Source organism: Silurus aristotelis (genome assembly GCF_946808225.1).
Source record: "Silurus aristotelis genome assembly, chromosome: 6".
Taxonomy (NCBI): Eukaryota; Metazoa; Chordata; class Actinopteri; order Siluriformes; family Siluridae; genus Silurus; species Silurus aristotelis.
The window spans coordinates 19,765,049-19,778,167 of NC_139579.1; the positions used below are offsets into that span (position 1 = coordinate 19,765,049).

General features: G+C 37.4%; 2 protein-coding genes across 4 annotated transcripts in view; both read right to left on the minus strand.

The window, feature by feature from the left end:
* The window catches only part of col12a1a (collagen, type XII, alpha 1a), a 49,217-nt gene extending 39,239 nt beyond the window's left edge, over nucleotides 1–9,978 (minus strand). For all 3 annotated transcript variants that reach the window (XM_083543489.1, XM_083543487.1, XM_083543488.1), the window contains exons 1-12: nucleotides 9,845–9,978; nucleotides 7,992–8,099; nucleotides 4,443–4,559; nucleotides 4,212–4,352; nucleotides 3,984–4,037; nucleotides 2,904–3,167; nucleotides 2,590–2,754; nucleotides 2,288–2,461; nucleotides 1,908–2,198; nucleotides 1,194–1,796; nucleotides 452–730; nucleotides 72–344 (exon numbers count right to left, since the gene is read on the minus strand). In XM_083543489.1, coding sequence (XP_083399615.1) covers nucleotides 72–344; nucleotides 452–730; nucleotides 1,194–1,796; nucleotides 1,908–2,198; nucleotides 2,288–2,461; nucleotides 2,590–2,754; nucleotides 2,904–3,167; nucleotides 3,984–4,037; nucleotides 4,212–4,352; nucleotides 4,443–4,559; nucleotides 7,992–8,061 — 2,431 coding nt within the window. In that variant the 5' untranslated portion in view covers nucleotides 8,062–8,099; nucleotides 9,845–9,978. The remainder of the gene's footprint in view (nucleotides 1–71; nucleotides 345–451; nucleotides 731–1,193; nucleotides 1,797–1,907; nucleotides 2,199–2,287; nucleotides 2,462–2,589; nucleotides 2,755–2,903; nucleotides 3,168–3,983; nucleotides 4,038–4,211; nucleotides 4,353–4,442; nucleotides 4,560–7,991; nucleotides 8,100–9,844) is intronic.
* A 616-nt stretch (nucleotides 9,979–10,594) lies between these two features.
* Nucleotides 10,595–13,009, minus strand: cox7a2a (cytochrome c oxidase subunit 7A2a). Its single transcript, XM_083543491.1, has 3 exons — nucleotides 12,884–13,009; nucleotides 10,907–10,991; nucleotides 10,595–10,773 (listed from the first exon to the last, which is right to left on the minus strand). The coding sequence occupies exons 1-3, from the start codon at nucleotides 12,992–12,994 to the stop codon at nucleotides 10,715–10,717; spliced, it is 255 nt and encodes an 84-aa protein (XP_083399617.1). The 5' UTR covers nucleotides 12,995–13,009; the 3' UTR covers nucleotides 10,595–10,714.
* Between the last annotated feature and the right edge of the window lie 110 nt (nucleotides 13,010–13,119).

Consider the following 13,119-nt stretch of genomic DNA (forward strand, 5'->3'; position numbering starts at 1 on the left):
ATAATGTGTTTTTATTATAGATACATTGTTGCACCGAATGTAAAGTGTTTTTAAACAGCATTAGTGCTGACCTTCTTTGGTGGTGCCACGACTGTCCATTGGGGGTCCCATGCCAGATGCATACTCAGCGTTAACAGTCACATGGTAGGTGGTTATAGGAAACAGCTCCTGTAGTACAGTGGAAGTCTGGCTACCTTCAGTCTCTGCCTCCAGTCTCTGTCCACCGCTGATAGGCACGTAAAACAGTCTGTAGCGCAGAACAGCCCCTGGAGCTGCTTGCCATGAAACTCTGAAACTGTCTGTGGTCTCCTCCGTTACTCTGAGGTTACGGACTGCTCCTTGTTCTGTGTTAAACAAATGTGTAAGCCAGATGGACAAACTAGAGAAATACAACCTTAAAGAAACTCACTTTCAATAATACATCTACTGCAACATGAACATGAGCCCATACCTTCTAACGTGGTCTCTTGTCCTGTCAATGGAAAGCTGTCTCCTTTTTCATACTGTGCAAAGACATCAACCTCGTAGGTAGTGACTGGTGTGAGATAAGGCAAGATGGCTGTGGTGGTGTCACCAGGTACAGCCAGAGAGATGTAGTCTCCTGTTATATCAGCAGCTGGCCTGAAACGCACCAGGAAAGACATAACATTCGGTGTATCAGAGACCCAAGTGGCCCTGAAACTCCTGGATGTCACCTCAGAAAACGATAAGGACCTGGGTGGAACCAAACCTGGAAAGAAAATTACAGTATCATTAGCAATGTAACAATGATTTTTCAAAAATAGTTTTAAATGTTTTCTTTCCTATAGCAGTGTGGGGTTTTTGCATAACATTTAAGGAAAATTGTAAAATTGAAGCACTAAACATAAAATGGTTTTGTTGGGGAACAAATTGGGTAAACCATGTTCTTAATTCTCAAAACAAAGACCTAAGCACTTCAATGTTGACATGATTTAGAAAAACCTCTATATGATCATGTTTGCTTTATAAGGTTATTGTAAGTGCTATAACCACAGTACATGTATATAAGGCATGTTATAGCAGTAGAGTATCTCAATTGTGAACTTGCCAAAAAACAGCTTGTACTGCAAGACAAGATATAAGAATTCTATATCTCTAAATCAAACAATATGTCCCCCCTTTCTAAAATGAATACAAAGTCACTTATTAGAGTGACAATGCTATTTCCTTACTTTTCTTCTTAATGTTTAGGAGCTCCTGTTCAATCCTGAGGCAGATGGACTGTGTCAGTTCTTTAGAGATCCTCTCAAAGGCATCAAAGTCCTCCACCTCAAATACGTGATTCTCTGAAGGGGGATTAGCAATAGCCTCCAACTCTGATCGTACCGCATCCTTAACTCCTACAGCAAAAATCTCCACATCCGTATTCCTCAAGTTAGCAGCAGAGTCTTTGAAGGAGTCCGAGGACTTGCCATCGGTGATGAGCACCATGACTCGTGGCACACTTTCACGGGCACCACGACTTGATACAAAGATCTTCTCCCTCACATAGGTCATAGCCTTTCCAGTGTTAGTGGATCCTCCACGGTAGGGGAATGTGCGAATGGCCTTAACCACTGCAGAAATGTCATGGTGCTTATTGAGGGCAAACTCAGTGTGAGGATCCCTGCTGTACTGCACCAAGCTTATCTGCACTTTGTTGGGACCAATGTCAAAAGAATTGACCAGTACCTCAAGGAAAGATCTCACTTTAGCAAAGTTACTGAGTCCTATGCTGTATGAACCATCAACGAGAAGGACAATGTCAGCTTGTATATTAACATCCAGTGAACAGTCTGCCAAAAACAAAAGTATTTTAGAATGCATAGAAGGATATTCATGGTGAGATGCTTTTTTTTTTTTTTTATCTTAGTAAAATGTTAATATGTGGAATGGGTTGATCTCACCTACTGACACTTTCACAGGTTGGGTCTTCTCCATTGCCATCACTGGCTCACTTGGTATAAAGCCTTTAAGGGCAAATAAACTGATCTCATATTCGGTTTCAGGAGACAGGTCCCTGACATTTACTGAAGTCTGGGTTGGTCCTGTGTACAGCTCCTGTCTTTTACTGCCTGCAAGCATAGGTATGAGCTGCAACTTGTATCCTGTGATTTCACCTGGAGATGCATCCCAGGTCACTCTCATGGACTTGGAGGAGATCTCTGTCACTTGGAGATTTGAGGCTGGTTCAACCACTACAGAAATATATCCAAACATGGAGGATGAACATATTATGAAGATGAATGTGAATTATTTACACCTACTTTGCTGCGTTAAGATGTACCTTCTTCTCCGCTTGCAAGGGAACTGAGCTGGTCCTCAACACCCAGGCATACTTGTTTGATAAGCTGCTGCTGCACTTCTTTAATTAGGTCGAAGTCTAATACACTGTATACATGTGTGCTATGAGGGGTGGAGGCTATTGTTTTAATTTCATCTTCATCCGCACCTTTGATTCCTGCACATTCCAACACAAAGTGCCACAAGAAAATATTACACAACGAGTTATGTAACATTTTGTTAAGGTTCCTTTAATGCACAGCATCAACATAATGTTATAATAACGGTACAAAGAGTGAGACATACCCAAGAGAAAAACTTCAGCTCCAATGTTCCGCAATCGTCTGGCATACTCATCGACAGGGTCTTGTGATTTTCCATCTGTGATAATGATGGCCACTTTGGGGAAACTTTTCCTGGCTCCAGCCACTTCAGTGAATGTGTTTTTCACCAGATAGTCAATAGCTTCACCTGGTACAAAAATTACGATTATTTTTTTCATACCAATGTTCAAGAGGAGTAACCCGTTATGAAAAAAATAGTGTTGTCTGTTCTGCAGGGTTATATATTTTGCTATACATGTGTTCTATGGGTCTCTTTATTGTGCTCATATAACATGCCTGTCATGGTGTTGCCCCCTTTGTAGGGCAGGTTTCTGATGGCCTGGAGAAGTTCTGCCCTTTTAAAATACTGGTTCAGGTTAAATTCAGTTCTGGTGTCTGTGCTGTACTGCACTATAGCCACCCTGGTCTTGTCCTCTCCAATGTCAAAGGCTCCTGCCACTGCTCCAATAAAATTCCGGATGTATTTAAAGTTTTCTCTTCCAACACTCCAGGAGCCATCCACCAGAAAAACCAGATCTGCTATAGCACTCAATGAGCACTCTGGTAAAGGCAGAGAACAAAAGGAATAAAAGAAAAAAAAAAACACAGCACATTAATAAAAGCCTCTTTTAGTTTTTATTAATTTAATACTGACAATGAGAGATTTTATAGTGTGCAATTAATCATACGTAAGCAAATAAATGTGCATAAATTGTGTATTTCATGGAAAATGACAACTCACTAAATGTATGTCTATCCGAATTGAGCTTTTGTTTTAGCAACAACTCATCTTTCTCTCTCCCTGATCATTCTAAATGCAACCGGATATATGTGGCGTAGAACTGTATGAATAGTTCTATTGAAAAAATTTGTATGAGTCATTATTAATCATGCTGATGTCAATCCTCAAGGCTCTATTTAACCCACATCACTTAGCGCTCCATGACCAAATAACCCCATTAAAAGTGTAAATAAAAGTATTTACATTCAATAGGACAAGAACACATATGGATCAAATCCAACAAACTCAATATCCATATGCTTATTGTTGTGTTTTAATGACTTTTTTACATCCGTCAGGTAAGTTGGAAAACTCTAAAAAAAAAATAAAAAAATAAAAAAACGCCTGAAAATCTGAAACCTGATGTAACCATGGTTTCTTTAAAGAAACATCTAAATACACACGACATTTGAAGTGTACAAAAGTCCTTAAAAATAATAACAACTACAAGCACACCGGGCAGATGGGAAGCGTGCAAAATGTTCCAAAGAAGAAATAAAATGTGCTTCTTCACTAGAAAAAACACTAATGGAATCTGCTCAGATAGGAAGGAAAAAGGTTTGGTAGTTGTTTATCACAATTGTAGACAAACTTACTAACGGTTTCCGTAGCTGGTTTCCTTGAAGACACACTCATGTTACTAGACTGAACTAAAACAAACAACAACAACAAATTATTGCAGTGATGAAATTAGATACTTTTTCTGAAATAATTCTTGTTTATGTTAAACTATCTGACACAATTCTTCATCAGTATAATTTGCTTATTTTGGAGGTACATACAGCATAAAAGAAAAAGATTAATCATACAGTTTTGATACTTACTTGTTAATTGGCCCAATATTGGAAGGCTTTCATCTACACCATCATAGGAGCTGATTGAAACAGAATAATCTATGTCTGGTGTAAGGTTTGTAATATTGGTACTTGTGGCGGAGGCAGGAAGAGTGAACTCTTTCAAATCATCTGGAAAGAAGATACATGAAATAAATGAAAATAGCTCACACATACAAAGGGTCTATCACACTGGCACAGGATGGAAGATAGATTACTCACCTATGTCTGATGTTACTTGGATTTTGTAGCTTTGTATTTGAGACAATGACTTTTTCCATGACATTAGCACTGTGTGTTCATTTAGGATTTTAAATTTTAAGTTCGAGGGAGGCTCCACTGCAAAAATAAATGTTATATATCAGCACAACTAAAGCGGTTATTACATGAATGCAAATATATAAAAGGTAAATATTCATAAGGAAAAATCTTATCAACCCCAACAACAAACACTTCAAGGCTGAAGTTAATTCGTTCACTGTTGGGCAAGACGACAAGACTGATAGTAGTGTTGGTGACGAAAAGGCAACATGAAAACAAAAGAAAAGGTGAAAAAAGCCATTTTTAAAGGAAAAAAAATGGCCTTTGCTTGAGTTGCCAACCTAAAAACTTTTGGCCAGCAGTTCAAGCAGGAAGCCTAAACACACCTCATTCTAAATAGTTCATTCACCAAACCCCAGTGCAGACATTGAGTGGACCATCCAGTACATGCTGTATGCAATCAATAACAAGCATGCTCCTTTATCCACCAGTAAAATTGAATCTATCTCATAAGAATGCAACACTTTCATTCAAGATATTGATTATACAATGGAATTCATGTTGTTTAATCAGGTCAGGGGAAGGACACTTTCACAAATTTGAACCATATGTAATATATACAGTACATGTATATATACATATTTCAACAAGGCTTATGTGAACGTTGACGTACAGTGCATCAATCCAGTATATCATCCATTGCAAACCATTAAAAAGAATACACAATTTGTCATGAGACTCTTGTGTACTTCCTTTTCATTGAGCAACTTATACAGAAAATGGCATGAAGTGATGAGACAATGCATAAATGCTCACATGGAGAGTAAAGAGGAAAGTGTACATTATTTAAAATAAAGAAAGAAACAACCGGCCATTCTATAGTATAAAGTGGTATCTAATTTTAAAAAGAAAAAAAAAAAGTGGAAGCACTTCTCTCATGACTAGACCTCATGAAGTCCTGCTCATGTATGTGAGAAAGTTGTTGGGGAACAACTTGATGATTTGGACACAAGTTTCCATGTACATGAGGGACCACACATACAGAGACCATAATATATTTCAAAATGACATTCTTCCGCAGAGGAGCTTTACATGCGGTCTATGCTAGTATTTTCCAAAGGAAAGTATTCCAACAGATGTATACCAGCAGTCTAACATCCAAGATAAATATCTGCATGGAAGTTAGACATACTTATGGTAGTTTTTTCAACATAATATCCTGTGTGTGCAAAGGAATGGTAAGAGGAAAAAAAGATTTATTCTATAATATTAAATGAAAGAGTAATATAATGTGTGTATGATAAATATAAGTAGAAATAGCTTGTAAATATAGGCCAGTGGGACTAAAAGGCTAATTCTTTCCTTCTGTCTAATGTCTTGAGTATGTTTTTGGTCCAAAAATTAATTAGTAATCATGTCTGCTTTATCCTCTATCAGTGCTTATTTTCTTAGTTTAAGGTTACCTCTCCATGAAGAGGATATTCCGAGTTCCATGCAAAGTCAAAGGAGGGACGGTGTTTGGTAGAAGGATAGGAGCATGCATTGAAAGATGGGCAGATGGTGCATGGAATCCCAGAATATCATTCTAAAATACATGGTGGGAAAAGCCAGAGCTCACAAAAACATCAAGTGCACAGGCAGACACCAACAGAACAAAACCCAAGCAGCAAACTTGAGATCATGGAGGCTGCTGGAAAGGTGGCTCACCAACCTGGCGCTTCAACCTCAAGAGGCCTGAGCAGATTCCCCTCGTCTCCGAACAGGCCCCATCTCCAAACCATGAGTCTTCACTCATTCTCAGAAATCAAGTATTCTTGCATGAGGTGTCAAAAACATAACGCTAACTTCTAGATGGCTGACATACTTAAGGGAAAAGGGGCTTATTGGGCTTTACGAATGTCAGTACGAAATGATGAATCTAAGCGAAGTTTCTGCAATCCTAACAGAAAAGGAGTCCCGTCAGTAGCACACCACTGCCATTCTTTAGGGAGCGTCTGGCTTGTGGCAATAACCTCTACCCGGCACGTTGTTCTTTTTGGCTTGCGCCCGTTGCCAGGCAGTTTGGAAAAGAAGCTGGAGTCTTCACGAGATGTCGGCCAGATGCCAAGGTAATTCCGCAACATGTGCTGACATTAAACCTTACAGCAAATTAACTTTCCATATGAATTGCAACTCAGCATTTTTTTTTAATTGCCACAAAAAGCCTAAAAAGACTCTTTGTCTTTGCTCTCGAGGGACTAATTTGGCCTTCTCCTATTACATCTTTCCATTTTTTTTGTCAGAAGATAAATTGGAGAGGATATCTGATGCTTTCACTGAAAGGTTTTCAAAGGGAAGAATAAAAAAAAAGTTTCCATTCTGAGTAATAAATAAATAAATTAAACTTGATTTGTGCATTTAGTTTTTTCCTGAAAGTCGTGTTTTAATGTTTTCCCACAAACAATTTATGTGCACACAAATGAATACATGGTACCTTACATTACACATCTAAACTTAGATCAAACAAATCCAAGTTAAACAGTGAACAGTTTGTATTAAATGCAACTGAAGGTGCTATAAGTAAATTACTACTTCATACAATAATTACAAATGTCCACAGTAAACTATTTGCATGCCATTCTTTGCTGGAATTTTTTTAATCTTGACCAAATTTATGTGAAATGAAACTCTTTTGAACTGCCACGAGCAGTTAGCCCAGACTATTCCAGTAACTCATTAGACAGGAATTGACTTGTAAGTTGAGATTATTTGTCTGACCAAAGTGATGATCTCATGTGTATGGTATTTATTTTACAACCACTAGTGGTCTGACAAGAACCAAATCAAAGCATTTTGTTTATATGCAGTTTTGTAAAATCTACTTACTTAAGATATTCGCTTCTTCACTTTTTGGCTATTGTTCATTTTATGTGACTAAATTTGAGCGGCACGTGTTTGCAACACAGAGGAGAAACAATGACAAGATGAAAGATTTCTGATCTTATATAGCTGTGTAATCTAAATCTAACCAAAGATCTCAGACCTTGTGAGATTTAAATATGAGTATATTTCAGTAAAGCAATGAAGAAATAAATAAATGGGAATGGAGAAAAGAGAGGGAGAGAGAAAGAGAAGGAGGGAGGGAGAGTGTAAGAGAGTGTGAGGGAGGGAGGGAGGGAGGGAGGGAGATAGATAGATAGATAGATAGATAGATAGATAGATAGATAGATAGATAGATAGATAGATAGATAGATAGATAGATAGAGGGAGAGAGGGAGAGAGGGAGAGAGGGAGAGAGAAGGAGGGAGGGAGAGTGTAAGAGAGTGTGAGGGAGGGAGGGAGGGAGAGAGAGAGTTAGATAGATAGATAGATAGATAGAGAGAGAGAGAGAGAGAGAGAGAGAGAGAGAGAGAGAGAGAGAGAGAGAGAGAGAGAGAGAGAGAGAGAGAGAGAGAGAGAGAGAAATGTATAATAAATATAAAATAAGCTAGAATAGAAAAAAGAGAGACTGTTGTGATGGAGAAACCATACCTTGAGCCTCTGCTACATTCAGTAATATTGCTAGGAGGCCAACAGTGGCCCACAAAAACCTTCTTCTCATTTTTTTTTTTTTAGGGAGTCAGCAGCACATGAATTAATCTGCAAAGACAAAATTCCTATTCAGTTTATAAAAAGAACTGGGATATGAACACAATTCATGGTTTAAAAAAAAAAAAAAAAAGACATTGACATCCCAAATATGACTGTAGGACCAAGACTCAAAGAAACATAAAAGAATTATACATAAAAAGGCAGACAACCATCCATGACAGCTATGAGTGGAAATAAGCAGCAGGAGTCATACCACTTTTTCCTACTTAGGGCTAGATGGAAAAAAAACCAGTCACAGAAATGGGTTTCACCAAATCCCTTCTTACATAAGTGCCAGCAATGTGGGAACAGCAGTGTTCAATTTATTCATTATTATATTGAGTTACTAAGACATGCATTATATAATAGATATGTGATTGAACATTAAAGATTTTAAGATTTTTGTTATGTAATCAAGTGGCCAAACTTTTTTGGGTTATTGCGTTTTTTACATAATTGTCAGTTGTGACATGAAAATTGTATCAAAATGCCTTCTAATTAATCTTTGGATTAAAAAGAAAGTTCAAAAATAATTTAACATGATTTTTAACTTGATTTTTGTTTCAATGGTGCTACAGCAGTTACCAATCGCTTTGTCTAAAAGGGAAGGGCGGATTTTAGGAAACAAAAGCATTCCTCTTTGAAGAAGTCTAAACTGTTGAGAGCATAATTATAACCATTATTCCTTGCTCTGATTCAAATTTCCACCAAATCGCAGCACCAGAACTCAAGGTACCGCATGACTGAGGGTGGGGACGCTGCACTCCACTGAGCTCCCACAGTTTATACCAGGGTCACTGAGACTATTTTTAATAATATAAATAAAAAAAATAAATAAATTAATTAATTAATAAATAAATAACCGGTCTGCTCAACTTCCTGGCTGCATTTGGCTGTATTGCCTTTTAGTTGAGTACATAAATTATGTACTGAGGTGCTCGAATTGTGAAAATATGTTTTAAAAAATGATTTTAAGACCTTTTTTTAATTCAATTCAATTTTTTTTTTTTCTTCAATATCTAGCTTTACATAATGAACCTCATTAATATTTTAAAGAGCTAGAGGAAAGCGGATGCTGGTGTGTTTTATATATGTTTAAATGAGTAATTTTTCCCTCTTTAAAATAGTTTGCTATATTTAGTTGGATCGTTAAAATAACGTGCTGTAGTAATGATTTTTTTTTTGTGCACCCCGAGGGTTGGAGATTTCTTGCGGCTCATCAGCGCCCCCTTGTGGATTTGCGCAAAAAAAGACGCATGCTCGCGTCTGATCAAGTTTAGGCGAAACCCCAATGACCTGATCTGACCTGTACTAACGCTGGGATAAAATGTATATATATATATATATATATATATATATATATATATATATATATACATTAATATATATTTATATATTATATATAATGTTTATATAATGTATATAAAGATTGAAAAAAATATGATGGACAATCCAGCAAAATAGTCATGCATAGATGTTTATAAACGCGACTAAAGAATCAAATAAATAAACCTGCATTCTAATCAACTACATACAATATGAATGCAATATACGCACCTAGTAATAGAGCTAAGCCTAATGTTTGCCGAATAGAATTCATTTATACGGTTATTAAACGTGTTAATTACTTTTGACAGTTCTTGTTGGTTAATGATAAAAAGTTTAGTTAATTGATATAATAGAAAATTGCAATATTGGATAAATGGGAAAGAAAGAAAGAAAGAAAGAAAGTAAGAAACTCTGCTGTGCCTGACCTGGTGAAGCAGTGCTGGGAGGATTAGAGGAGCAGTGGGCGCGCGCGCTCGCACCGTGTCGCTTCAGTCCCGTTGGCCGCCGCGGTCTCGCGCCCCAGAACCTCTTTAAGGGAAGGCGCCTGTGTTGGAGGGGGAGGACCGAGAGCACAACCTGCTACTTAATACCGAGGGGTTGTTCCTAGCCGATTTTTTTTTTCCACCCGTGGACCCTTACGAAAGACTTCAAGAATTAGCACCCCCCTACTTTTTAGGGCTTTCAGACACGCAAGACTTACTGAAATGTGCAGCGCGACTTTTTATTGCCTCGACTTTTGTTTCAAAAACGTGGACCGCGTCCCAAACCACACAATGCCCTCAGCTACTAACTAATCCATCCGATAGCAGTTTAGAAATCTTCCCCAGATTATCTAATGCACTCAAACCTTAATGCTGTGTATATATTTTTGCTTTTATTTTATATATAAAACGTAACCAATTATTAACTGCATTTGTCCATTTTTTAAATCAATCTCAACTTTCCCATGCTTTCATCCACTGTGGGCTGAAGATCCTATTAAACCCCAATGTTGTTGTTTTTTTTGGAGAATTACATTAGCAGGCGAACAGGGTTCTCCAGAGGAGTGTGTGCATGTTTTTATCCTGTATACACAAATAGATAAATATATATACAAAATAGACACATTGCACAAATAAATACTGTGACTGATGCATGATTAAATCTGTACGTGAAGACATCAAGCACACGTTGCAGAGAATGGATAATGGTTTATTACATATTATATTCACAGAACAATAAATATTGAGCCTGTGCACAAAAAAAAGGAAATCTTCACAGATGGATAGGAGTCATTTAACACGTCAAGGTTTTTTTTATTCGCTCTTCTTGGGCATTGCTGCTCGAAACAACTCGTATACGACGTATCCAGTTCCTGTAAAGAGAAAACCCTAGTAGTTCATTCGTGTGAGAACCATTTACAAAGATATCTCTCCATCAAGGTATCTTCACAAGACATTGGGCTATAATTAGAAACTATGATGATCAGTTAATAATTCAAAGCTCACCAAAGACTGTGAGGGCCATTGTTGCTGAGTACAGGAGGGCATCCTTGGAACCTCCCTTTAAGTGAACAGGCACACCATTGTCCTCCTGGAAAACCAAAAGGGTGTTTATGACCTCACACTGCGCTGGTATGCTTCATAGTACAGATTTAATGAGCTGTGAGGGCACGTTTGGTGGCATGCAAGCAGTGAGAAGCTTCTTTATAACTGCTATAATTGAATTGACATTGCTTTCATTTCTGACACCCCACAATTACAGAATACTTACACACGTGCTGAAATGTTCTACAAATCCATGTATATTGGTGACACTGAATTAATTAATTTTTTTTACACTTATCCCATGTAATAATCTAAATGTAATAATTTCAAAATCGCAAAATCCAGCCATTTAAGCTCTGGCTAAAGGAAAGCAAGCTACTGCAGTAGGGTAGTAAAAGAAGCTTTCAGGTGTTTAATCTGCCTTTCACTTCAAATCACATGCAATGATTAGTCGATTCAGCACATTTTACATTCAAAACCCCTTCCCTCCCAAAAAAAGAAAAACTCTACTAAATATACTTATCTCATTGCCTATAGAAAGGGGAAAAAATACATATCAGTCCAAAAAGTGAACTTCAGCATTAACAGTATCTAATAAAATAAATTTTATTATTTTATGTAGTTTCCACTACATGGAACAAAAATTGTAGTCTTAAAAAAAAGAAAAAGGTACAGATTCATACGCGTTACGGTTTGTTGCACATATTTGAAGAGCCATGTAACAACCACCAGGCCACGCCTAAATCCGTGCTTTTTGACGTTGCTCAGCTGTATTTATTACATGTGCTTTTACCTAATATATGTTACTACAACCACACAACAGCATGATCTCCTCAAGCATATTTAAAGAATTGTTTGATCAGGTTGGTCACTGAAGTCAAAGTTATACATTATTTCGGCACAAGAAATGAGATTCCTGACTTCTCCAGCCATGTGCTTCTTTCTTTTAAACTGCTACCACAAAAAGGCACACAATTGTATAGGAGGGGTCTAAACAGGCATTCCATTTTCCTTTCAAGAGACCCATGTTTAACCATGACAATGCCCCTGTGCACAAAGTGTGCTCCATTAAGATATAGCTTACATGGGTTTGAGTGGAAAATCTTTAGTGGCCTGCTAAACAATATATTTATTCGTAAAAAGCAATCCACTGTAGAGTTGAATAATTAAAGTTGGTGAATTGCATGCAGCAAGTGACAGCAAAAAATAAATTAAAAACAGAGATCCTTCAGCAAACATTATTTCTCCAAGTAGGACATCATCCATTATCTCCTCGTACCACATTCATTAAAAAATACTGGCATACAACACCATTGTGTCTCTCCTGCACATCCTGGGTTTTTTTGCCATTTTGTAGTAGTTTTAAAAACCAAAGTGTGGAATATTGCATGGATGCTGTCAATCCCAAAATGACAATGATATGTAGCGTACAAATGAAGTGTGGCCAAACAACACTGCGTACTTTGGTTTGACGTTGGGAAAAAAAGAAAAAGTGAATGAAAAATTTGTCTTCAAAATTAAGTTTTTTTGTTTTTTTAACTGCCCTTGCATTGCAACTGATTCTAATAATTTCACTACTTTTTTCAGAAAATAAAAAAATATTTTTGACAGTGTGTGTGCAGAAGGTCCAACATCCAGGCATGAGGTAAGATCCCGAAGACTGGTCTAGATACACTCTTTTACACCCTCAACACCCTCATACTGTGCATGAAATGCAAAAGCCACACATCAGATGGCAAAGATAACTAAAAAAAGATTTATGTTTCAGAAGCGACAAAAGAATGTGGAGGTAAGAAAACATCTGCTTGAACAAATCACATTCGTCAAATGGTATTGTGTGTCAAAATGACTCCTATATTCACATCAGCTTCCTTGTACACAGCACTGTTTAAAGACTTTCAGAAACACAGGTCTCAACCTGACCGGGCCCACACTCACCTGAAACACTTTCTGCTTAGCCGCAACTTTGTTTTCAACCTGCCTGCAAGCACTGTTCGAAAAGGTTCGACCAGACACCTGCCTCAGGGTCTGAGAAACAACACGAGTCATAAAACAGTTAGTTGTGCAGATGTGTTTGTATCAAAGTATTTGTCATTGACGATCAAATCAATCTTACAGAAGGTCTGTTTACATTGCTGAAGCCATAAACCTATTCCATATGTGAAAAACAGTTT

What these genes read in the sequence shown, in the direction of transcription:
- cox7a2a (XM_083543491.1), bottom strand. Translation starts at nt 12,994, where the DNA reads ATGACTCGTGTTGTTTCTCAGACCCTGAGGCAGGTGTCTGGTCGAACC. An exon ending in CTAAGCAGAAAGTGTTTCAG is followed by an intron (nt 10,992 to 12,883) that starts GTGAGTGTGGGC and finishes TTGGTTTTCCAG; the next exon opens with GAGGACAATGGTGTGCCTGT. An exon ending in AATGGCCCTCACAGTCTTTG is followed by an intron (nt 10,774 to 10,906) that starts GTGAGCTTTGAA and finishes TTCTCTTTACAG; the next exon opens with GAACTGGATACGTCGTATAC.